The sequence below is a fragment of the Microcaecilia unicolor genome, chromosome 4 (assembly GCF_901765095.1).
Source record: "Microcaecilia unicolor chromosome 4, aMicUni1.1, whole genome shotgun sequence".
NCBI lineage: Eukaryota > Metazoa > Chordata > Amphibia > Gymnophiona > Siphonopidae > Microcaecilia > Microcaecilia unicolor.
Genome location: NC_044034.1, coordinates 195,698,199 through 195,722,721, shown reverse-complemented (window position 1 = coordinate 195,722,721; position 24,523 = coordinate 195,698,199). Strand labels below are relative to the sequence as shown.

General features: G+C 48.6%; 1 protein-coding gene across 6 annotated transcripts in view; it reads left to right on the top strand.

Annotated features, from left to right (window-relative positions):
* Positions 1–24,523, top strand: part of HPS5 (HPS5 biogenesis of lysosomal organelles complex 2 subunit 2) — a 379,294-nt gene that overhangs the window by 220,430 nt on the left and 134,341 nt on the right. For 5 of the 6 annotated variants that reach the window (XR_003941938.1, XM_030201106.1, XM_030201103.1 and 2 more), the window contains exon 13: positions 16,109–16,258. The exons of the other annotated variant lie outside the window; for it this stretch is intronic. Coding sequence is in view for 4 of the 5 variants with exons in the window: in XM_030201106.1 (XP_030056966.1) it covers positions 16,109–16,258 (150 nt within the window). In the remaining variant the exon portion in view is untranslated. The remainder of the gene's footprint in view (positions 1–16,108; positions 16,259–24,523) is intronic. 6 annotated transcript variants of the gene reach the window in all.

Genomic DNA, 24,523 nt, shown 5'->3' with positions numbered 1-24,523 from the left:
CCTGGTCAGGACGTTTACTAGAATCTTGACATCTACATTTAAAATGGAGATAGGTCAATAAGGGGTACATTCAATGTGGTATTTATCAGGCTTTGGTATTACTTTGATCCAGGCCTCCATCATAGATGGTGGCAGGGTTGCCCCAGTTTCAATCTCATTGAATAAATCTGTAAGGAAAGGAGCCAAGTCTGGGGCAAATGTAAAATTCATTAGGAAAGCCATCTAGACCAGGTGATTTCTGAGAGGGGAGCCCTTTAATAACCTTTTGAAGCTCTAGTGAAGTGACTGGCCTATCTAGATCTGCTTGTCGTTCAGGAGTAAGCAAGGGTAGCTTGCAGGATGTTAAGTACTCCGAAATAGCCTTGTGCCTGGGATGAATCTCCTATAGAGATTGGTAGAAAGTTTGCAAACGCAGAAACGCAAATATATCTGAGAGGATGTATTCAGTACCCTCCCTTTGCTACCTCAGATACATACAATTGTGCGGTCAACCTTTTGTTTATGCAGTCTAAGGGCGAGTATATGACCAGCTTTGTTAGTAAATTCATAAGAACGCACTTTATGCCACTCTTGCAATAGACTTAATTGCTCAGATTAGATGGCATCTAATTGAAGCCTAAGGGCACGCAGTTCCCTTGGTACTTTTAGGTGAACCTGTGGCTTTATGACTAGATTCCAGGCGTTTAATTTTATCCAAATAGCTTGCAAGCTGTGCCTGTTGAAGACGGGCACATTTACTAGCCGATTGTAAGAAATGTCCCTGAGAAACTGCCTTCATAGAGGCCCTGAGTCAATATTATTTTCCAAGTATTCTTTTAGTAGGGTTCTGTAACCTCCCACCACCTCAACTTCCTGCAGCAAGCATGTATTTAAGATCCATCTCTTGTCTTTGGCTTCTTCTCTAATGGAAGGCAGTGAAACCCAATTCAGTGCATAATCTGATATAGTGATGTTACCAATGCCCACATCCGGGCCCCTTTCAACCAGTCTGGAATCTAAGAAGATGTAATCGATGCGTGAGTAAGAATCATGTATAGGAGAATTGTAAGATTAATCACGCACACTTGGGTGAGAGAGACACCAGATGTCCAGAGACCCTAGAGAGCATATAAGGGAATCCAGGGCAGAAGATATCTTAGAATCCAGTCTAGGAGACCCATGAGATCTGTCAAGGTTGGGGTCCAGTGTGGCATTGAAATCCCCTCCCATGACCAGAGTGCCTCAAAGAAATGAGAGAGCTTTCTGCAAGCGAGTAAGTTGGGGGTGGGGGAAACTTCTTGATGATCATTAGGAGCATATATGGATTGAGGTTGAAGGGGGGGGCAGACTCAGGACTAATGTCAGGAAGTATTTTGGAAATGGAATTCAAACGTGCATGGAATAACACAAAGGAATCCGGTTTAGAAGGAATGGATCTATGGACTCTTAGAGGAGATTAGGTGGCGACGCTAGTATTTGGAGAGTAAAACCGGTGCAGGGCGGACTTCTACAGTCTGTGCCCTGATCATAACTGAATAGATATGGATGATCTAGAGTGTAAATATTAAGGAGCTTCGACTTTAGCTTCAGAACTTTTAGTACAGGAACAGTGCTGGGCAGACTTTCACGGTCTGCCCTGAGAAAGGCAGGGACAAATCAAACTCGGGTATACATATAAAGTATTGCATACCATGTAAAATGAGTTTATCTTGTTGGGCAGACTGGATGGACCGATCAGGTCTTTATCTGCCGTCATTTACTATGTTACTGTGTTACAAAGTAAGATGCACCCCATCAATAGTAGTGTGTAAAAATGAAAATCACCCTTCATGATCTTGTTTAATCTTAATAACTTGAACTGGTAGTGAGTATGGCCACCCCGCATTTTTTAGAGGAATCGACAGCTGAGGCAAAATAAGCAAAAAAAGGTGTGTCTCCTGCAAAAATACAACATGTGGTCTGAACTGTAGCAATTCTTTAAAGAGCTTTTGACGTTTCTGAGACTTATTTAAACCCTTTACGTTATGTGATAAGACCAGATACTAATTCCAAATATATATAAAAAAATTAAACAATTCTAATTGCCTCTTTCCAAGCCATATTGTGTCTCTTGGGCCTTCAGTGTAGAAATATACCTAAAGAAACCCTCCCATACTTAGCCTTACTCACCCCATACCTCCGCTTCCCCCCCCCCCCCCCCCGCCCCCTTACCCACATAGTCTGTACCAGATAGTGGGTTTATATAAACCCCTGAATGAGATGTAGAGAAACTAACCCACCACACCACAAGACAACCCACTCACATACATCCCCCACCCCCACATGCTTATTCCCCTCACTCCCATTGTCCCACTATGCATCCCCATATGTACTATATCTCACACACACAGCTAGTATTAGAGATCAGCTCTCTCAACTGCCCCCGCATACAACACGCTTGTTCCCTGTCTAAAACTGTCCCCCCCCCCTTCGCAATCCAGCCATACAACCCCTAATCCACTGTGTCATATACAAGTTACTGTTGTGGAAGTTCAGCCTCACTGTACACAGTACGTACAGCGCATAGCTAACAAATCAAGAGAAGGAGAGCTCTTCCTCCCTATTGTAACAAGAAAAAATAGCTCAGATTACTCAGGTGTAAAAGATAAAATAAACATCAAAGTATGCAGATAACGTCCAAACCATCTCTCCGCGGCCATTGCTGTTACTTTCTCCATGTTCTTCCTAGAAGATGTATTTATTATTTATTTATTACATTTGTACCCCGCGCTTTCCCACTCAAAGCAGGTTCAATGCGGCTTACATAGTAATTGGGATTACAAAGTATTGATGAAGAGAAATAAGTTGGATGTTATCGGAGTAATAAAAGAAGTAAGAATGTAGAGATGCAAAGATGAGGGGAGTAGTATAAGGATGGGCAAGGGTAAGTGAGCAATTGGAGGGGTAGATGAGGGGATAGAGCAAGGGATAGGCAGGGGAGAATGTGGCGGGAGATGTAGTCTAGGTCATTATCGTTGTCTCCTGGATATGTGATGGATAGAGGTTTATAGGAATTAATCTGGGTCATTTGGGTAGGCTTGCCTGAACAGATGGGTTTTTAGTGATTTCCGGAAGGGCAGATGATCATTGAGTGATCAGATTGGTCTGGGGAGGGCATTTCAGAGTTGGCTGCCTAGGAAGGAGAAGTTGGATCCATAATAGGTTTTGTACTTGAGTCCTTTGCAATTGGGGTAGTGTAGGTTGAGGTAAGTTCGTGATGTTGTAGTCATGTTCCTGGTGGGGAGGTCAATCAGGTTGAGCATATAGCTTGGAGATTCACCGTGGATGATCTTGTGGATTAGCGTCTGGACTTTGAAACTGATTTGTTCTTTGATAGGGAGCCAATGAAGTTTTTTTCGAAGAGGTGTTGTACTTTCAAATCGTGGTTTGCCAAAAATGAGTCTGGCTGCTGTATTTTGGGCAGTCTGAAGTTTTTTCAGAATATGGTTCTTGCAGCCTAAGAAAATACTGTTACAGTAGTCTGCGTGTGGATTGCACCAAGTTCTGGAATGTTTTCAGGGGGAGATATGGTTTTACTCATTTCAGTATCCACATCATGTTGAACATTTTCTTTGTAGTGGATTTTGCTTGATCTTTGAGTGAGAGGTGGTTATCTAATGTTACTCCAAGGATTTTTAAGTTGTCAGATATGGGGATTGTGGTGCTGGAGATGTTAAGGTTGGTAGGGAGGGGCGCGGAGTGCTGGGATGAGAGAATTAGGCATTGTGTTTTTTCTTTGTTCATTTTCATCATAAAGGCGTTGGCCCAAGCGGTTAAGATGTGCATGCCCAAGGATATTTTGTCGGAAATTTCAGTTAGATTAGATTTGAAGGGAATAAATATGGTGACGTCATCAGCATATATGAAAGAGTTGAGATCGTGTCTGACTAGAGCTTTTGCTAGTGGGATCATCATAAGATTGAAAAGGATCGGGGATAGGGGGGAACCTTGAGGTACACCGCAGTCTGGTGACCATGGGGATGAGGTAGTCGAGGTTGATTTGACTTGGTAAGATCTTGAGGTGATGAAGCCTTTTATCCAATTAATGATGTTTCCGCCGATTCCGAGTTTATCCAGTAGTTTGGTTAGGATATTGTGATTTACCATGTTGAACGCACTGGATAAATCGAATTGTAAGAGGAGGATGCTGTTTCCAAATGCAATTTCCTGTTTGAATTTGGATATTAGAGTGAGTAGGACAGTTTCTGTACTATGGGCTGAACGGAAAACCGATTGTGATTCATGTAGGATGGAGAATTTTTGTATAAAGTCGTTTAATTGGGAGGTCACCCTGTTTTCCAGCAATTTAATTAGCAACGGGATGGATGTGACTGGTCAGTACTTGGTGACATCACTCGCTGGTTTCTTGGGGTTCTTAGGTATTGGTGTGAGTAGTATATTACCATGTTCCATAGGGAATGAGCCTTGTTGTAGCAGGAAGTTTAGGTGGGAGGTAAGTTCTGTGATAGTGTTCTGGGGCATCTTTCATTAGGTAGTTGGGACATCGGTTGAGATGGCAGTGAGATTTGGAGAACTTGGTGATTGTCGTAGAGATTTCTTTAGTGGTGAGGGGGGTGAAATTTGTCCATGAGTGGTCAGCTGGGATTTCATCTATGTAGGGGTCCAATTCGTCAAGAAAGGTATCGATATTTGCACAATCTTGGGGTATTGTGCCGCAAAGATTGGTAATTTTATCATTGAAGTATTTGGCTAGTTTTTATGTCTGTGCCGCTGGTTGTAATTGTTTGTGTGTAGTAGGATCTTTTAGCTCGTTTAATGGCATTTTTGTACTTTCTGTGTGACTGCTTCCATGCATTGTAGGTGAGGTTGTTTTTAGATTTACTCCATGTTTTTTCTAGTTTCCTGGTTTGTGATTTAAGTTTTTCAGTAGGTCGTTAAACCATGGTGATGGGTTGCACCTGCATACAGTTTTAGTGCGTAATGGGGCTATTTCGTCCAGTATAAGTTTGCATCTGTTAGCCCATTCTGTTAGGAAGTGATCTGGTTGGGTAGACCAGTTATTGTTGTAGATTTGTTCCCAGAACCTTTCCTTGTTGATCCGTCCTCTAGTGATTGATTTTTGCAATGTCTTGTGCCTTTGGCTGGCCATTTTTTCGTCAGTGTAGGAGTAGTGTCGATTTAAAGTGATCCGACAGACCAGTTGATATTGGATATGTAGCTGTTTTGGTCCATAGAGAATTTGTAAGAGATGATGTCGAGTGAGTGGCCTTTGCAATGGGTAGGTTGAATAGGAGGGAGGTTGAGGTTACAGAGGTGGAGGAGATTTATACATTCACGGGTGCAGGCAGAGTTGGAGTCTTTTAGATGTATGTTTAAGTCTCCGATTAGTAGTACATTGGAATTATTGATGCAGGTGTTTGATATAAAGTCCATGAAGGTGGATTGGTTGTTGTTCCAGTTAATGGGAGGTCTGTACAATAGAATACAAGTTAGATGATCAAATAACGTGGGGCTGTGAAGTTGATTGAAGCAATTTCTAGTTGTGGTGTAATGGTTTCAGAAATGGTCTCAGCGGAGAAATTTGATTTGTAAATGAGCACTATGCCTCCGCCTCTTTTATCTTTTCTGGCCCAGTGTGAGATTTTATAGCCAGGAGGGCATAGATCGATAATGATGGGATCATTTGGGTCATGGACCCAAGTTTCTGTGATGAATAAGAGGTCAAGATTGTCTGACCTGATCCAGTCTGTAAGGATTTCAGTTTTATTAACTGCTGATCGTGCAATGATGTATCCCACGCGGATGGTGAGGTATGGCTCGTCAATCAGGGTTGATGGGTGGGTGGATATTAAAGTCTTGTTATAGATGTTTTGGGTTTAGGTGAGGTTGTTTCTGTTTTAGGTGAAGGTTGTCTGCGTGGAAATTGGTTTCTTAGGTTGGTGTCAGTACGTGAGGATGTGGTTGGCTTGGTTGTTCTTTTGTCATATTGGAGTATTGCAATAACATTAAATTCAGGGGGGGGGGGGCGGTGAATCGTAAATGAGTAGATGATGATTATTTTTAGGAAGAACATTTTGGTGGAGTGTGTTGGTTGCTTGGGAAATGTGAGAGTTGTGGGAGACAGGAGGATAGTAGATTAAGTGGTGGAGTTATGTAAATTGGGAAACATTAGAAACCATTTCGACATGTAGCATCAAATATATACAATTATCAGAACTGGGATTTAAGGGCTGGGGACCGTGTCAGGATATAAACATCAGCAGTGAATATAGTAAAAGTGAACATTCATCGGTGCAGTGTAATACTTATAGTTTTGATATATTACTTAATGTAATTTACCATCATATACTGCTACTCAACATTTCTAAGGCGCTACCAGACTTACGCAGTGCTGTACAGTCAGACATGAAGAGAGACAGTCTCTGAAGTTTCAAAGAGAAGCAGTTAACTTACAGGTCGCAGATAAGCATGAGCATTACAGTACTGCAATAAGGTACAGTATTTGAGCATAGGGATGGTTCTGTGGAGAGACATGGAAACCTAGAGATAGTAATGAACATGAGCAGTCCAGCACTGCAATAAGGTAATAAAGTTCAGTTATGGAAATGGTTCTTAGGGAAGACTTAAGCTACAAAATAGAAACTAATCGTGAGTTTTGCATCAAAGTTAAGTGTAATGGGTGCAAATAGTTACCAGTGATCGAGTAGGACTGAAGGTGTTATGGTGATTGAGTCACGGCAAATTGCTTACTGGTATCAGTAGAGTTGGCCGGAGGCAGATGATCTGTCGGCAGCATTGGAGGCTCCGATCTCAATTTCCTAATTCTAGACGACGTATGCACGTTTTCGCCAAGTTGATTTTTCGCTGGGCTCACTTTTTTTTCGTTCCGCGGGGTTCGTCCGTAAGGCTCGAAGTCTCTTCTGGAGTTTGAGGCTGCTGTTTCTTGGTAGGCTGCTTTGTTCAGTTTAGCAAGCCACGTGGTCTCTTCGCTGTCCAAGTTGTGTGTTCCACGCGTTGCTCTGGTCCGGTGAGGGGTTAAAGATCGGACGTTTGGCTTTAGGTGGCAGCAGGCTCTTCCATGGGTCAGTTTTGGGTCGATTTTTGGATCCCGCAACTCCCTTGACCCTAGGCACCTGAATTATGGGAGGTGGGGCACAGATGAGTTTGCAGATCTCTTCGCGACCTCGGTATGACCTGGTCTCTCTTACCGCTCGCCTCTAGCTCTCAGCCAGGCGGGCAGAGCCGACACGCGAAGTGCCCCTTGCGTACCTCGTGGAGAGAGGTTCGCTTGCCTCTCTCTGCCTGAGGAAATCGCTAAGCGACCGTCGGGCTCCACCGGGATTGCGTCGGCGGTCCTGTGCGCCCAGAGAGCTCTGTTTATGGCTTGTGGAGTGTCCGTGCGTGCCTTGTGGAGAGAGGTTCTCGTGCCTGTCTCTGCCCAAGGGAGTCGAGAATCGACCGTCGGGATTCACCGGGGTTGCGTCGGAGGTCTTGAGCGCCCGGAGCTCTGTTTATGGCTACAGCTTCGGCCTTGCTCCGTTCTCTCGGGCTGATGTTTGCTCGGAGGGGTCAGAGCTCATTCAGGTAGGTCCTACCTTGGCGCCATCTGCCATAGCTGAAATTTAGCTTTTGTTGCAGGTGCTATTGTACTTGGGTGAGAGGCTGAGGCTGACAAATCCGCCGCATGAAGAATCTTCCAGACACCCTCCAATGTTGTTTGCCTTGCAACGAAAAGTTTTAAGGAGAAGGGAAACCCCCATTTGTACGAAATCTGTTCCTTATTTGAGATATCCGAAGTGGGTTTCATCAGCCTCTGCTGCTGCAACATGAGCACAACAGTTTTTGAAGCATTGTACCCCAGATTAGGCATCTGCCGGGCATGAGTAAGTATTAGTTCTTTCTCCGAGGACAAGCAGGCTGCTTGTTCTCACTGATGGGTGACGTCCACGGCAGCCCCTCCAATCGGAACCTTCACTAGCAAAGGCCTTTGCTAGTCCTCGCGCGCCCATGTGCACCGCGCATGCGCGGCTGTCTTCCCGCCCGAACCGGCTCGTGTTCATCAGTCTTCTTTTGTCCGCGCTCGGTACGGTCGTGTTTGCGCCGTTCGCACCCCTTAAGTTGACCCTCGCGCGTCTTTTGGCTTTTTCGCTCTTAATAAAAAAAAAAAAAAAGGGGATTTCAGAGAAGGGCCTTACGGTCTTTTTCCCTTCCCCGTATTTCTAGTTTTTGGCCCCGATAAGTTTTCTTTCGGTTTCGGGGTAGGCCCATTTGAGGCCTCGGGTCGAGTTTTTGTCTCCCCCTCTTTTTGGTGCCTTACCGCAATTACGAGTTTTGATTTCGACGGCGTGATTTTTCCGCCCATGTCATCGAAGTCTCCCAGCGGCTTCAAGAAGTGCACCCAGTGCGCCCGGGTAATCTCGCTCACTGATAGGCACGTGTCGTGTCTTCAGTGTCTGGGGGCTGGGCACCGCCCGCAGGCCTGTAGTCTTTGCGCCCTTTTACAGAAAAGGACTCAGATAGCGAGATTGGCCCAGTGGAACGTTTTGTTCTCGGGCTCTTCGTCGGCATCGGCACAGGGAGTATCGAGTGCGTCGACAGCGTCAAGACCTCCGCCCTCAGCCACGACTGTATCGATTGCATCGAGGCATTGACCCTCTGCATCGTCGGGGCCGAGACATCGGAAGGCTGCGTCGGCGTCGGTGGTACTGGGATCTCCACTAGTGCTGATGTTGTCGGACGGTGGTGCTGCGTCTGGAGTGCAGGTGAGGGCTGTCCATTCCCCTGCTGGTGGCGGTGAGCCTTCGGGTGGGTCTCCCCCTACCCTGAGGGCTCCTGCGGTACAGCCCCCCCGAGACCGACCTTCTTCGGCCTCGGCCCCGAGGAAGCGACGGCTGGATTCTACGTCCTCCTCGTCGGTACCGGGAAGCTCCGGTGACATGCTTCGTTTGAAAAAGTCAAAGAAGCATCGACACCGGTCTCCTTCCCGCGTCGGTACCGAGAGCTCTGGGTCGCCGAGGGAGTCGGCACCCAGCAGGCATCGGCACCGGAAGGACCACTCACCCTCTGTTCAGGAGGTGTCGATGCGCTCCACCTTGGACAGCCCGGAACAGCCTCCACGCCCGGAACAGACTCTGACTTCGACTCCTGCATCGGCTTCCATGTCTTTCTCCACAGCCGCCCTGCACGAGAGTCTCTGGGCCGTTCTCCTAGAGATCCTGGGAGAGCTGTTGCGCCCTTCCCCTCCGGTACCGGGGGTGCTTGCGCCACCGGTACCGTCGAGTGAGGCACCGGCTGGCCCCTTGCCCGGGGTGAGGTCTCCGACATCGGTGCCGCTTGCGGTACCGACTGCGGTCGCCTCCCAGGAAGGCTCCCCTACGACGTCGGCGGAGGGAGCTTCGCCGGTGCAGGCGCGGGAGTCTACCTCTCGACGCTCCCGCCGTGGTTCCACGGAGTCGAGCCGGGCACGGCTTCAGACACAGGTTCGTGAACTTGTGTCCGATACCGATGGTGAGGCCTCGTGGGAGGAGGAGGAGGACATCAGATATTTCTCTGACGAGGAGTCTGATGGTCTTCCTTCTGATCCCACTCCCTCCCCTGAAAGGCAGCTTTCTCCTCCCGAGAGTCTGTCTTTTGCGGCCTTTGTCCGGGAGATGTCTACGGCCATCCCCTTCCCGGTGGTTGTGGAGGACGAGCCCAGGGCTAAAATGTTTGAGCTCCTGGACTATCCTTCTCCACCTAAGGAAGCGTCCACAGTACCCATGCATCATGTCCTAAAAAGGACATTGCTGGCGAACTGGACCAAGCCTTTAAGTAATCTCCACATTCCCAAGAAGATCGAGTCCCAGTACCGGATCCATGGGAACCCAGAGCTGATGCGCACTCAGTTGCCTCACAACTCTGGAGTTGTGGATTTGGCCCTAAAGAAGGCTAAGAGTTCTAGAGAGCATGCTTCGGCGCCCCCGGGCAAAGACTCTAGACCCTTAGACTCCTTTGGGAGGAAGGCCTACCATTCTTCTATGCTCGTGGCCAAAATTCAGTCTTACCAGCTCTACACGAGCATACACATGCGGAACAATGTGCGGCAGTTGGCGGGCTTGGTGGACAAGCTCCCTCCTGAGCAAGCCAAGCCATTTCAGGAGGTGGTCAGGCAGCTGAAGGCGTGCAGAAAATTCCTGGCCAGAGGGGTGTATGACACCTTTGATGTTGCGTCCAGGGCCTCTGCTCAAGGTGTGGTGCCTCATGGCTGCGTGCCTCCGACCTGGAGAATAGGATCCAGCAGCGGATTGCGGACTCGCCTTGCCGTGCGGATAATATTTTTGGAGAGGTCGTACAGGTGGTAGAGCAGCTCCAACAGCGGGATACCACTTTCGACAAGTTCTACTGCCGGCAGCCTTCAGCTTCTACCTCCACAGGTAGACGTTTTTATGGGGGAAGGAAGACTGTTCCCTACTCTTCTGGTAAGCATAGGTACAATCCTCCTTCTCGACAGCCTGCGGCCCAGGCTAAGCCCCAGCGCGCTCGCTCTCGTCAGCAGCGTGCGCCTCAGCAAGGCCCCTCGGCTCCCCAGCAAAAGCAAGGGACGAGCTTTTGACTGGCTCCAGCAGAGCATAGCCGACATCCAAGTGTCAGTGCCGGGCGATCTGCCGGTCGGAGGGAGGTTGAAAGTTTTTCACCAAAGGTGGCCTCTCATAACCTCTGATCAGTGGGTTCTTCAAATAGTCCGGCAAGGATACACCCTCAATTTGGCCTCCAAACCTCCAAATTGTCCACCGGGAGCTCAGTCTTACAGCTTCCAGCACAAGCAGGTACTTGCAGAGGAACTCTCCGCCCTTCTCAGCGCCAATGCGGTCGAGCCCGTGCCATCCGGGCAAGAAGGGCTGGGATTCTATTCCAGGTACTTCCTTGTGGAAAAGAAAACAGGGGGGATGCGTCCCATCCTAGACCTAAGGGCCCTGAACAAGTATCTGGTCAAGGAAAAGGTCAGGATGCTTTCCCTGGGCACCCTTCTTCCCATGATTCAGGAAAACGATTGGCTATGCTCTCTGGACTTGAAGGACGCCTACATGCACATCCCGATACTGCCAGCTCACAGACAGTATCTGCGATTTCAGCTGGGCACACGTCACTTCCAGTACTGTGTGCTACCCTTTGGGCTCGCCTCTGCGCCCAGAGTGTTCACGAAGTGCTTGGCTGTAGTAGCAGCGGCACTTCGCAGGCTGGGGGTACACGTGTTCCCCTATCTCGACAATTGGCTGGTGAAGAACACATCCGAGGCAGGAGCTCTACAGTCCATGCAGATGAGTATTCGCCTCCTGGAGCTACTGGGGTTTGTGATAAATTATCCAAAGTCCCATCTTCTCCCAGTACAGAGACTCGAATTCATAGGAGCTCTGCTGGATTCTCGGACGGCTCGTGCCTATCTCCCAGAGGCGAGAGCCAACAACTTGTTGTCCCTCGTCTCGCGGGTGCGAGCGTCCCAGCAGATCACAGCTCGGCAGATGTTGAGATTGCTGGGCCACATGGCCTCCACAGTTCATGTGACACCCATGGCCCGCCTTCACATGAGATCTGCTCAATGGACCCTAGCTTCCCAGTGGTTTCAGGCTGCTGGGGATCTAGAAGACGTGATCCACCTGTCCACGAGTTTTCTCAAATCCCTGTATTGGTGGACGATTTGGTCCAATTTGACTTTGGGACGTCCTTTCCAAATTCCTCAGCCACAAAAAGTGCTGACTACGGATGCGTCTCTCCTGGGGTGGGGAGCTCATGTCGATGGGCTTCACACCCAGGGAAGCTGGTCCCTCCAGGAACGCGATCTGCAGATCAATCTTCTGGAGTTGCGAGCGGTCTGGAACGCTCTGAAGGCTTTCAGAGATCGGCTGTCCCACCAAATTATCCAAATTCAGACAGACAACCAGGTTGCCATGTATTACATCAACAAGCAGGGGGGCACCGGATCTCGCCCCCTGTGTCAGGAAGCCGTCAGCATGTGGCTCTGGGCTCACCGTCACGGCATGGTGCTCCAAGCCACATATCTGGCAGGCGTAAACAACAGTCTGGCCGACAGGTTGAGCAGGATTATGCAACCTCACGAGTGGTCGCTCAATTCCCAAGTAGTGCGCCAGATCTTCCAGGTGTGGGGCACCCCCTTGGTAGATCTCTTTGCATCTCGAGCCAACCACAAAGTCCCTCAGTTCTGTTCCAGGCTTCAGGCCCACGGCAGACTGGCATCGGATGCCTTCCTCCTGGACTGGGGGGAGGGTCTGCTGTATGCTTATCCTCCCATACCTCTGGTGGGGAAGACTTTGTTGAAACTCAAGCAAGACCGAGGCACCATGATTCTGATTGCTCCTTTTTGGCCGCGTCAGATCTGGTTCCCTCTTCTTCTGGAGTTATCCTCCGAAGAACCGTGGAGATTGGAGTGTTTTCCGACCCTCATCACACAGGATGAAGGGGCGCTTCTGCATCCCAACCTCCAGTCTCTGGCCCTCACGGCCTGGATGTTGAGAGTGTAGACTTTGCCTCTTTGGGTCTGTCAGAGGGTGTCTCCCGCATCTTGCTTGCTTCCAGGAAAGATTCCACTAAGAGGAGTTACTTCTTTCTATGGAGGAGGTTTGCCGTCTGGTGTGACAGCAAGGCCCTAGATCCTCGCTCTTGTCCTACACAGACCCTGCTTGAATACCTTCTGCACTTGTCTGAGTCTGGTCTCAAGACCAACTGTGTAAGGGTTCACCTTAGTGCAATCAGTGCATACCATTACCGTGTGGAAGGTAAGCCAATCTCAGGACAGCCTTTAGTTGTTCGCTTCATGAGAGGTTTGCTTTTGTCAAAGCCCCCTGTCAAACCTCCTACAGTGTCATGGGATCTCAATGTCGTTCTCACCCAGCTGATGAAACCTCCTTTTGAGCCACTGAACTCCTGCCATCTGAAGTACTTGACCTGGAAGGTCATTTTCTTGGTGGCAGTTACTTCAGCTCGTAGAGTCAGTGAGCTTCAGGCCCTGGTAGCCCAGGCCCCTTACACCAAATTTCATCATAACAGAGTAGTCCTCCGCACTCACCCTAAGTTCTTGCCAAAGGTTGTGTCGGAGTTCCATGTGAACCAGTCAATTGTCTTGTCAACATTCTTTCCCCGTCCTCATTCCTGCCCTGCTGAATGTCAGCTGCACACATTGGACTGCAAGAGAGCATTGGCCTTCTATCTGGAGCGGACACAGCCCAACAGACAGCCCAATTGTTTGTTTCTTTTGATCCCAACAGGAGGGGAGTGGCTGTGGGGAAACGCACCATATCCAATTGGCTAGCAGATTGCATTTCCTTCACTTACGCCCAGGCTGGGCTGGCTCTTGAGGGTCATGTCACGGCTCATAATGTTAGAGCCATGGCAGCGTCGGTAGCCCACTTGAAGTCAGCCACTATTGAAGAAATTTGCAAAGCTGCGACGTGGTCTTCTGTCCACACATTCACATCTCATTACTGCCTGCAGCAGGATACCCGACGCGACAGTCGGTTCGGGCAGTCAGTGCTTCAGAATCTGTTCGGGGTTTAGAATCCAACTCTACCCCCCTAGGCCCATGTTTATTCTGTTCCAGGCTGCACTCTCAGTTAGTTGGATAAATTGTTAGGTCAATCTCAGTTATGTCCTCGCCGTTGCGAGGCCCAATTGACCATGTTTGTTGTTTTGAGTGAGCCTGGGGGCTAGGGATACCCCATCAGTGAGAACAAGCAGCCTGCTTGTCCTCGGAGAAAGCGAATGCTACATACCTGTAGAAGGTATTCTCCGAGGACAGCAGGCTGATTGTTCTCACAAACCCGCCCGCCTCCCCTTTGGAGTTGTGTCTTCCCTTGTTTGTCTTGCTACATATGGGACTGACGAACACGAGCCGGTTCAGGCGGGAAGACGGCCGCGCATGCGCATGGGCGCGCGAGGACTAGCAAAGGCCTTTGCTAGTAAAGTTTCCGATTGGAGGGGCTGCCGTGGACGTCACCCATCAGTGAGAACAATCAGCCTGCTGTCCTCGGAGAATACCTTCTACAGGTATGTAGCATTCGCTTTATCAGTGCATCAAACAAACCAAGCAACTATATCTTGTGGCCTGTTATCTACACGCTGACCCAAGGATCAATGAGCTCTCTCCAATTCAATTGGGGCTGAGCTGGGCTCCAACCCCAGTAAGGTGGCACACAAGGCTCTAATTATGGCCGGAACATCTTCAGTTTGTTCTCCCTCTGGCACTCCTCAAAATCAGAGATTTTTCCAGCTGCCCCTGTTTTCCAAGTTGTCCAAGTTGTAGGACAGGTCTGCATACTGTTTCACCAGCTCTTGGATACTAGAGGTGTGAGTTGAAATCGATTCTGAATGCTTGTCCAGTTCAGTGTCTTCCACTCTGCCTCCTAGATCTCGGAGGTCAGAGCTGAGCGTTGCGATATGGTCTAAAATGTCCTCCTCTTTAGAAGCTTTAATATTTGCTTGTATCCCAGATAGAAACTTTTTCAACTTGTTGGAAATACCTTTTTTTGAGGGATGCAACATGGATTCTGCTAGAGGCAATGAAGAGTCTGAGTCAGAAGGGGAAATTTGCGCTGGTGACACATGGCGCCTTGCATCCAGCTCGTCCTGACGAACAATCCACCTCTTTTTTTTTTTTTTTTTTCCCTGTGAAGAAGAGGATTTACTCATGGTCTAGGTGCTTTTGCAAACTGATGCTTGTTTATATTTATGAGGAAAGATTGGAGATGGATAAAGCAATTGTAATCCACATTGTGCCTGCGCTTGTGGGACAATGTGGGATATAAACGCACTAAAATAAATAATAAATACATTTTTTTGCGTGTCTGAAATGGGACCGAAGGAGCTAGGCTGCCCATAGCATGCAGTGACGTCACTTCCTCCCTCTTAGTTATACTTTTAAGCCCATTGAAAATATTTGTTGGTGCTGTCATTGAAAATTCAGGTATAACTTTAAATGTATTTGTTATTTGTTTAATGGTATAAGTGCCAACACTTAAATGGCAGGTATATTTAGCTTATGTGTTTAGTTGCTGAATTTTGCCCCTACACATACAGGGGACAATAAGCAGCTAAATGCTGACTGCTGCCAGCTAATTACACTTGGATATTCGGTGCTGGTTCATATCTGGGTCTTTGGCAGTGCCCAGAAATTATCCAGATGCCATACCAACATACCCCCAGTTTCTATATATAGTGCTGAGCATTAAGCACTGGAATTTGTGCGCAGATCCAAGATCCGTGTGTTACTCCAATGAGGTAATGGCACCAGTTGGCCACTTAATTAGTATCTGTTTGAAGTTGCATGCAGATCTCACCTGCCTGCTATTCTATAATTTGGCATCCAACTTTTCTCATGCATAATCATAAAGGGGGGCATGGTCATGGGTGTTACAAAAAGGTAGGTGCCAAGTTAAAGAATTTGGCCGATCCGCACCTAAATTTCTATCACGCAAATCTGGCGTTCAAAGTTAAAGTGCCCTCGGCCAGTCTTTTGAGCGCCTAAATTTTAGCACTATTTGTAGAATTTCCCCCATAGGTAACCAGGCATAGTTAGGACTGCTGCTTATTTATTTTTTATTTATTGCATTTGTATCCCACATTTTCCCACCTATTTGCAGGCCAACATATGTGGTCCAACATGTCCAGTTAGCAATAAAGGTCCTGGCACTGAACACTGAATATTGCTGTAATTCCTGGCTGTGCCGTGGTCATCAAAGTGGATATTGAGTGGTACTGTCCAGTTAAGTGTAGCTGAATATCCACTCCTGGGCTGGCCAGCATGATTTAACCAGGGGTAGGAGTGTCCTTTCTGATTATATCACTTTGAATATTGACCACCCCCCTCCCCATAAGTTGTGTTTTTATTTGTTTTTTTTCCTGCCCTCACTCCATCCCAGAAAGCTTCCTAAATGTAAATAGAAGTGGTCCCCTTTCCCCCCCCCCCCCCCAAAAAAAAATCACGTGCTCAGTGTATGTACTCTTAAATATCAGCCTGAAAATATCCTAAAGTTTAAAGACAACATGTAGCATGTTTAATATTATATGGTTGCCACACGAATATTATCCTCTGTTTTTCATAAGTAGCCAATCAACCAACATTTGGATTTTTGATTTCCAGTGTGTCCAGTTTTGTTCGCAAGACTACTGAAAAAATCAGTATGTTTCATGTAAACCCTGATGCCAAAATGAGGCATGAAGTGAGAGACGAGACACATTCATGTGATGTTATTGCAAGGGTAGTGACATACTCCAAGGAAGAGGAAAGCAGGTGAGTAGAATCTAGACGGACAGAGCAGGATGTACAGCGGTTGTAGGTCAGTTCCCACCCACCAATTCCCATCTGGACAATTCCCACTGAACCAATTTCCACCATACCAGAGGGGACAGTTGCCACCTATAACCCAAAAAATACAACACACAAGGCAAGTAGTCTCTCTCCCTTTCCCTTTCCAGACATGCAGTTCATGTGGGGGCAGATGCCCCCACACACACCCTCAAACTAGGTTTCAACCTAATGTTTAATCTGGGATTTAAGGGGGTCTTTTACTAAGGCATACTCACGTTTTTAGTGCACGCTAAATGTTAGAGACGCCCATAGGAACGTTTAGCGCGCTAAAAACGTAAGCGCGCCTTAGTAAAAGGCCCCGTAAATGTCATCTAATATAATAAAACGCACCGTGAACGTTCTGAAGACAAAGTTCTGAAGTCACTCAAACACTCCCTGGCTGTAGGGTTCGTGGATTCATGGTGTGAAGCCAGCCACCAGCCGTTTCTGCCCCGCCCTCGCGTCAAACGTCATGACGTCGAGGGCGGGAAAAAAAAACGGATCGCACCCACGCACGGTGCGTTTTATTATATTACAATTTACCTCCGTGGTGGCGGTTCCGGCAGCGCAGCGTCAGGGAAGGAGGCGGCACTCCCGACGTCTCTAGCCTTCCCTTCGCTGTGTTCCGCCTTCTTCTGACGTCACGGATGACGTCAGAAGAAGGCGGAACACAGCGAAGGGAAGGCTAGACGTCGGAAGCGCCGCCTCCTTCCCTGACGCTGCGCTGCCGGAACCGCCACGGAGGTAAATTTAAAAAGAAAAAAAAAAAGAAAAGGGATGTTGGGGGGAGAGAAGAGGGTGGGCAGTAAAGTTGAACAATGGGAGCGGGAGGGCAGGGGAGAAATGACAGCATGGATGCGAAGGGGGGGGGGGGAAGAGGGCGGGCCAGGCTTGGACATGGGAGAGAGAGGAGCATGGATGCGAGGGGGGGGTCATGGAAGGGAGACAGGGGAATTACTGGAAAAGGATGAATGGAGGGGGCAGGTGACAGAGGAGCATGGTTGGGCATGGATTGGGAGGGCAGGGCTCAGGGAGAGAGGGGAATTGCTGGAAAGGGATGAATGGAGGGGACAGATGAGCATGGATGGATATGGATTGCAGGGCAGGGCTCAGGGAGAGAGGGGAATTGCTGGATAGGGATGAATGGAGGGGACAGATGGGCATGGATGGATATGGATTGCAGGGCAGGGCTCAGGGAGAGAGGGGAATTGCTGGATAGGGATGAATGGAGGGGGCAGGTGACAGAGGAGCATGGTTGGGCATGGATTGGGAGGGCAGGGCTCAGGGAGAGAGGGGAATTGCTGGAAAAGGATGAATGGAGGGGGCAGGGGACAGAGGAGCATGGATGGGCATGGATTGGGAGGGCAGGGCTCAGGGAGAGAGGGGAATTGCTGGAAAAGGATGAATGGAGGGGGCAGGGGACAGAGGAGCATGGATGGGCATGGATTGGGAGGGCAGGGCTCAGGGAGAGAGGGGAATTGCTGGATAGGGATGAATGGAGGGGACAGATGGGCATGGATGGATATGGATTGCAGGGCAGGGCTCAGGGAGAGAGGGGAATTGCTGGATAGGGATGAATGGAGGGGGCAGGTGACAGAGGAGCATGGATGGGCATGGATTGGGAGGGCAGGGCTCAGGGAGAGAGGGGAATTGCTGGATAGGGATGAATGGAGGGGGCAGGTGACAGAGGAGCATGGTTGGGCATGGATTGGGAGGGCAGGGCTCAGGGAGAGAGGGGAATTGCTGGAAAAGGATGAATGGAGGGGGCAGGGGACAGAGGAGCATGGATGGGCATGGATTGGGAGGGCAGGGCTCAGGGAGAGAGGGGAATTGCTGGATAGGGATGAATGGAGGGGACAGATGAGCATGGATGGATATGGATTGCAGGGCAGGGCTCAGGGAGAGAGAGGAATTGCTGGATAGGGATGAATGGAGGGGGCAGGTGACAGAGGAGCATGGATGGGTATGGATTGGGAGGGCAGGGCTCAGGGAGAGAGGGGAATTGCTGGAAAAGGATGAATGGAGGGGGCAGGGGACAGAGGAGCATGGATGGGCATGGATTGGGAGGGCAGGGCTCAGGGAGAGAGGGGAATTGCTGGAAAAGGATGAATGGAGGGGGCAGGGGACAGAGGAGCATGGATGGGCATGGATTGCAGGGCAGGGCTCAGGGAGAGAGGGGAATTGCTGGATAGGGATGAATGGAGGGGGCAGGTGACAGAGGAGCATGGATGGGCATGGATTGGGAGGGCAGGGCTCAGGGAGAGAGGGGAATTGCTGGAAAAGGATGAATGGAGGGGGCAGGGGACAGATGGCCATGGATTGGGAGGGCAGGGCTCACACTCTCTCTCTCATATACAATGTCTTTCTGACTCACACTCTCACACACTCTGTCTCACACTGTATCACATTCACTCTCTATGTGCCACACAGTCACTCACACACTTGCTTGGTCTCATACACTCACTCTCACAGAGAATCTGTGTCTCACACACACTCTCTCTCTCGCACACACACACACACTCTCTCTCACACTGTGTCTCACATACACACTTGCACACACTCTCATTCTCACACACACACTCTCTCACAAACACACTCACACCCAGACTCACTCTCTCTCTCACACACTCACACTCACACTTTCACTCTGTATCTCACACAGTCACTCTCAACATACACTCTCCCAAACATACACACTCCGAGGAAAACCTTGCTAGCGCCCGTTTCATTTGTGTCAGAAACGGGCCTTTTTTACTAGTAAGTAAATAAATAAATACAAACTGAAGTTCATGTGGGGGGGGGGGGGGGGGGGGGGGGGGACAATACCCCCCCCACACACACACCCAAACTAAGTTTGAACCTAATTCAGTCCCACAAACCAACGCACTGATTACGATTTATAACAAATTACTACTCTACCTATGCCCCTTCACACACCCCCAAACTAGGTTTCAACATAATTCAAGTTTAATCTAGGATCTAAATATCATAAATAAGTAAATAGATAAATTTACTGAAGTTCATGGGGGGGGGGGAATACCCCCCCCCCCCCCCCAAAAAAAAAACCCCAAAAACTAGGTTTGAGCCTAATTCAGTCCCTCAAAATGATGCACTGATTACAATTTATAACAAATTACTGCTCTACCTATACCCCCCACACCCCCTCCCAACTAGGTTTCAACCTAATTCATGTTTAATCCAGGATCTTAATGTCATAAACAAATAAATAAATCCAAGCTTCAGTTCATGTGGGGGGGGGGCAATGCCCCCACTCCTCCCAAACTAGGTTTCAACCTAATTCAGCCCCTCAAAATGACACATTGATTACGATTTATAACAAATTATTACTCTACCTTTGAAAAGTTATTTGGTTATTATATGTCTTCTGTGTACATCCTTATGCTGCTCTAACTTTCTTGTTCCAAACCTGGTACAAGAAAAAAAAACTATGGTTGATTAAAAAAATAAAATAAAAAGAGGCTAGGTTGGGAATTGTCTCGGGGGGGGGGGGGGGGGTGGAAGAAGAATTAGTAGGTGGGAACTCGCCTGATAACCCCTGCAGTGATGTGGCTAGCTACTTTTAAAAAATGTTGTTCTGGGCTCAAATTCAGTCTGGAAATACTGGATTTTTCTCCAGTTTCAGTTTGGAAGTAGAGAGAGAAAAAGCTCTTAGACCTTGTGAGCAGTTATATTTTGTAATCTTCGAGCAGCTATGTTTCCCAGGTACTATCCAGGTAGTGATAAAATGTTTAGTTTTAATTGATCCTTATTCAGTTACTTATTTGCCTGTTATTTTCCATCTGTTTTATAGTCCACAGTTCAATATTTTTATGACAATAAACCTTGTTTTAGTTTCTCTGCTTGTCTGGACTGACTAAGAATCCTGGTAGTTTGTGTTTTGGGTCTGTGAGTGCTTTTTAGGAACTGTGGGACCACTGGGAGTATGACCCCAGAGGTGGTTGAGACCCAGTCGGTAGGAGGAGGGAGCTAGTGTACAGCACATGCCCAGGTGCAGGTGGACCTTAGCTATGCTGGGGTAGACCCTCTAAGTGGCTGCAGGGTTAGCCCCAGGCAGATGGCTAGGTGTTTCATGACAGACCTTGTCCTTTTTTGGTGGCAGCATACTGGGATTGTCAAGCTTAGTGTGTGGAATGAGGGTCACAATCCACTGAGTGGTTCAGAGTTTTTTTTACCTGTAACCTCCAGACACAGAGCACAGTGAACGAGTGCAGCAGGAATTGGGTCCTTTTCCCGTTCTGTGTTTTTTTTTTGGTAGTGTTAGGAGATTAGCAGTGTGCTGATGGTGACTGGTAGCAACCCTCAGGCACTGGATATGCCTGACCTAACACAAGAGTGACTGGATGACCTCAGTGGGGAGAAGCTGCAGGACCGGCCTGTGCAGAGTTCTCCTGGGGGGAGACCAGACTTCTTATGGGTAGAGGCCCATGAGCTGGCAGGGCCAGTTGCCACACCAACTGAGATCAGGCAGGTCTACATGATAGTGACATTGGCTGGACCAACAGCGGCGAGAAGAACGGGAAGAGTGACAGCAGTGAGAGGAGCAGGAGTTCAGTTGCAGAAACTGAAGTTGGAGATGGAAATGGCCTTTATCCAAAGCTCCAGCCCAGCCCCTCCGCCAAGGCCACAGACAGGATCCACAGCCCAGATTGGGCCCAATTTGTTTGCGCAGCTTGATGATACCCGAGGTAACATTGATCTAACTGCCTTTGAAAAAATTTGCTGCCTCAGTGAGATTCCTCAGAAAGACTGGGTGCAGGTGCACTATCTGGGAGGAACTTGAGGCATTCCAAGGACTGTCCATGGAGACATACACTCAGTTTCAGGAGGTGCGCAAAGCTTTTAGACCTATAGACTAAAGTTCAGGACTTTGCAATGTGGGTGGATGATACAGCATTTTTGTGGTTCAGATACTGGCATCAGCAGTAGCTCAGTGGAGCTGAGATTAAAACCCTGGATGACTGCCAAAACCTGATGGTCCTGGAGCAGTTTCTTCAGTGTTGTCATCCAGAGGTGAAGGAACATGATCACCAGCCCCATACTCCAGAGAAGGCAGCTGAGTTGGCTGATACCTTTATGGCTACCATCCCTTGTTGGCAAAGAGAAGTCTTCCTTATTCGCTGCAGCCAGGATCTAAGGGTAGCCAAGATCCTAAGCCAGATATTCCTGCAACCTCGAAGGCCGTTAGCAAACCATGCAGTGAGTTATTACTAGTGTGGGCATACAGGACATTTCAAAGTGGATTACACAGATAATCCCAAGCCTGCACTAAAAAGCATTCCAGTTCCTGCACCAAAGCTGGTGGCTTTCGTGGGTGACTCCAGTCCCACAAAGGAGGCCCACGCAGTTGCAGCACATCAAGCAAGGAAGCACATAGGTTTCCACCATACTACAGCACCCCATCCCAGTAACTGTGAATCAGACCCAGGTGGCTGGGCTTGTAGACATTGGCTCTAGCATGACTTTATTATGACCAGACCTACTGCTGGAAGATGCTATTCTTTTAGGGTGCACTGCAGAGGTAATGTTAGCCAATGGATCCAGAGCGTCTGTTCCCATTGCGCGAGTATTCCTGGATTGGGGTTCCAAGCCTAGATACAGAGAAGTAGAAATAATGAAAAATATGCCAGTGCCGATGCTGGGTGGGACTGACATGGGACCAATGAACATACCCTTGATAGCGGAGTCAGCATTTCTGCTATGGTGACCCATAGGTCCGGGTGGCCCAACAAGCAGAAGCAGCAGAGATCACCTCTCCAGTGTTCCAGCCAGTCGAGGTGCAACAAGCTGACCAAGCAGCAAGCTCCAGTACTTCCAGCAGCACCAGTTCCAGAGGTGACCGGGCCTTGAGTATGGAACAGCCTTACTTAACTGATAAGTGGAGGAGTGGCCTAGTGGTTAGGGTGGTGGACTTTGGTCCTGGGGAACTGAGGAACTGAGTTCGATTCCCGGCACAGGCAGCTCCTTGTGACTCTGGGCAAGTCACTTAACCCTCCATTGCCTGCCGCATTGAGCCTGCCATGAGTGGGAAAGGGCGGGGTACAAATGTAATTAAAAAAAAAAAATATTGATCAGACTGTTGACCCTGATTTGTCAGAGTCACCAGCAGAAACCCTTCCAGATATGGATACTGATATAGGACAGAGACATGCTTTTCAGGAAGAACAGCACTCTGACCCTGACCTGGAAGTCATGAGGCAAAGGGCTGGTCAGCCAACCAACCAGTGAGACTTGTAAAGATCATATCCTATGGAAAGGGGGCTTGCTGAACAGAGAGACTGATCCCGTTGATCCTAACAAGCCCTGGACAGCAGGCAAGCAGCTTATAGTGCCCAGGGCATACAGAGAAGAAAACAGAATGTATATGATATTTCACTATTAGGACATCAGGGGGTGGCCTGCACACACACTAGATTGAATCAGAACTTCTATTGTCCGGGAGTATCTCAAGCCGTAGCTGACTATTGTCGAACCTGTGATGCGTGCCAAAGAGTGGGAAAGACCCAAGATCACCCCCAAGCTCCCCTGAAATCTTTACCCATTATCATTGAGCCATTTGAGAGAATAGCTGTTAATATAGTGGGGCCTATAGCTGTCCCTAGCCGGACTGGAGAAATATATATTGACAGTGGTGGACTTTGCTGAAGCAGTAGCCCTCTCCTCAATAGAAGCAGAGAAAAATTGCCACTGCCTTGCTAGAAATATTTTCCCGGGTAGGGTATCCACAAGAAATACTCCGAGACCAACGGACACAGTTTGTCTGAGCTGATCCAGAATCTGTGGGCACACTATGGGAGTGAAATCTGTACATACCACGCCGTATCACCCTGCAACTAATGGTTTGGTGGAAAGATTTAATGGGACATTAAAGCATATGTTAAAGACTTTCTTGTGGAGTCAGGAGACTGGGACTAGATAAAGTACTTGCCCTACCTACTGTTCACATACAGGAGTCTACTGGGTTCTCTTCATTTGAGCTGCTTTATGGCCGGAGGGTGAGAGGGCACCTTGACTAAATAAGAGAACATTGGGAAGGGAAAGTTGACACCTCTGTAATTGAATATGTAGTCAATATGCTCCAGAAATTAGGAGACCTTGTGGGCTTTGTCGGAGATAACTTGCAGGCAGCCCAAACTAAGCACAAACCCTGAAATAGTGTTTCATGCGGGCCAGCAGATACTTGTTATAGTCCCAGTCCATCAGAATATACGTCAGGCTGGGGGGTCACGTGATGGTAGCAGCCTGAGCGGACGTCCGTTGGCTCAGCTCCTCTCCCCTTCTCTCAATTTTGTGCATAGTAACTGATTTAGCCGAACTTGAGCTGACCGAAAACGAAGCAAGACACTCGTGGCAGCGAGGTGCAGGCAGAAGTGAGAGAAAAAATTACCGTGTTAGCGCGAAGGCGGAATGCCAGTGAAATCACTGCGGCAAGGCCGAGAAAAGCCACATGCAGCTCTGAAAAAAATGGCGTCACCGGTTCCCTCGCCGCCTGGTGTTGCAGCACAAATGGCTCTGCAGGAGGACACAGTACACGTCTCTATGTGGAATCTCTCCCAATTGTTGGATGACAAACTAGCTAAACTCCATGCGGGGGTCGAAGAGATTAAGGACAGTGTGGCGGGACACGCGGTGCGCATTCAGCAGGCGGGAGTGGATTTCTGCCCAGGAAGATCTACTAGTGGCGGTGGGGAACAGAATTGGCACCTTGGAATCCCAGGTCCAACAGCTGCTCGAAAGAGTAGAAGATCAGGACAATAGGGGCCGCAGAAACAACCTACGAATTATCGGCGTACCTGTGAGCGTGCCGGAGAGTGAGCTCCGAGAGCTGGCTGAGCAGTGGATACCAAAAGCACTGGGGTTACCCCAAGAGGCAGGCCGGGTACCCCAAGAGGCAGGCCAGGTACATATTGATATTGATCAGAATAGGAAGCCGTCGAGAAGAATCTGGCAAGGCAAGACCTGTTATTGCCCGATATCTGAACTATGCAATTAAGGCCAAGATATTGGAGCTGTTTAAAAAGCAGCGCGCAGTGGAATACAAAGGCACACGTTTATTGCTCTTTCAGGACTTTTCGGCGAAAGTGGCGAAGCAACGAAGGCTTTTGGCGCCATTTTGTTCCCAACTGTTTAATAGAGGAATCAAGTTCGCCTTCCAGTACCCTGCGCAAGTCCGGATAATTCATGAAGGCA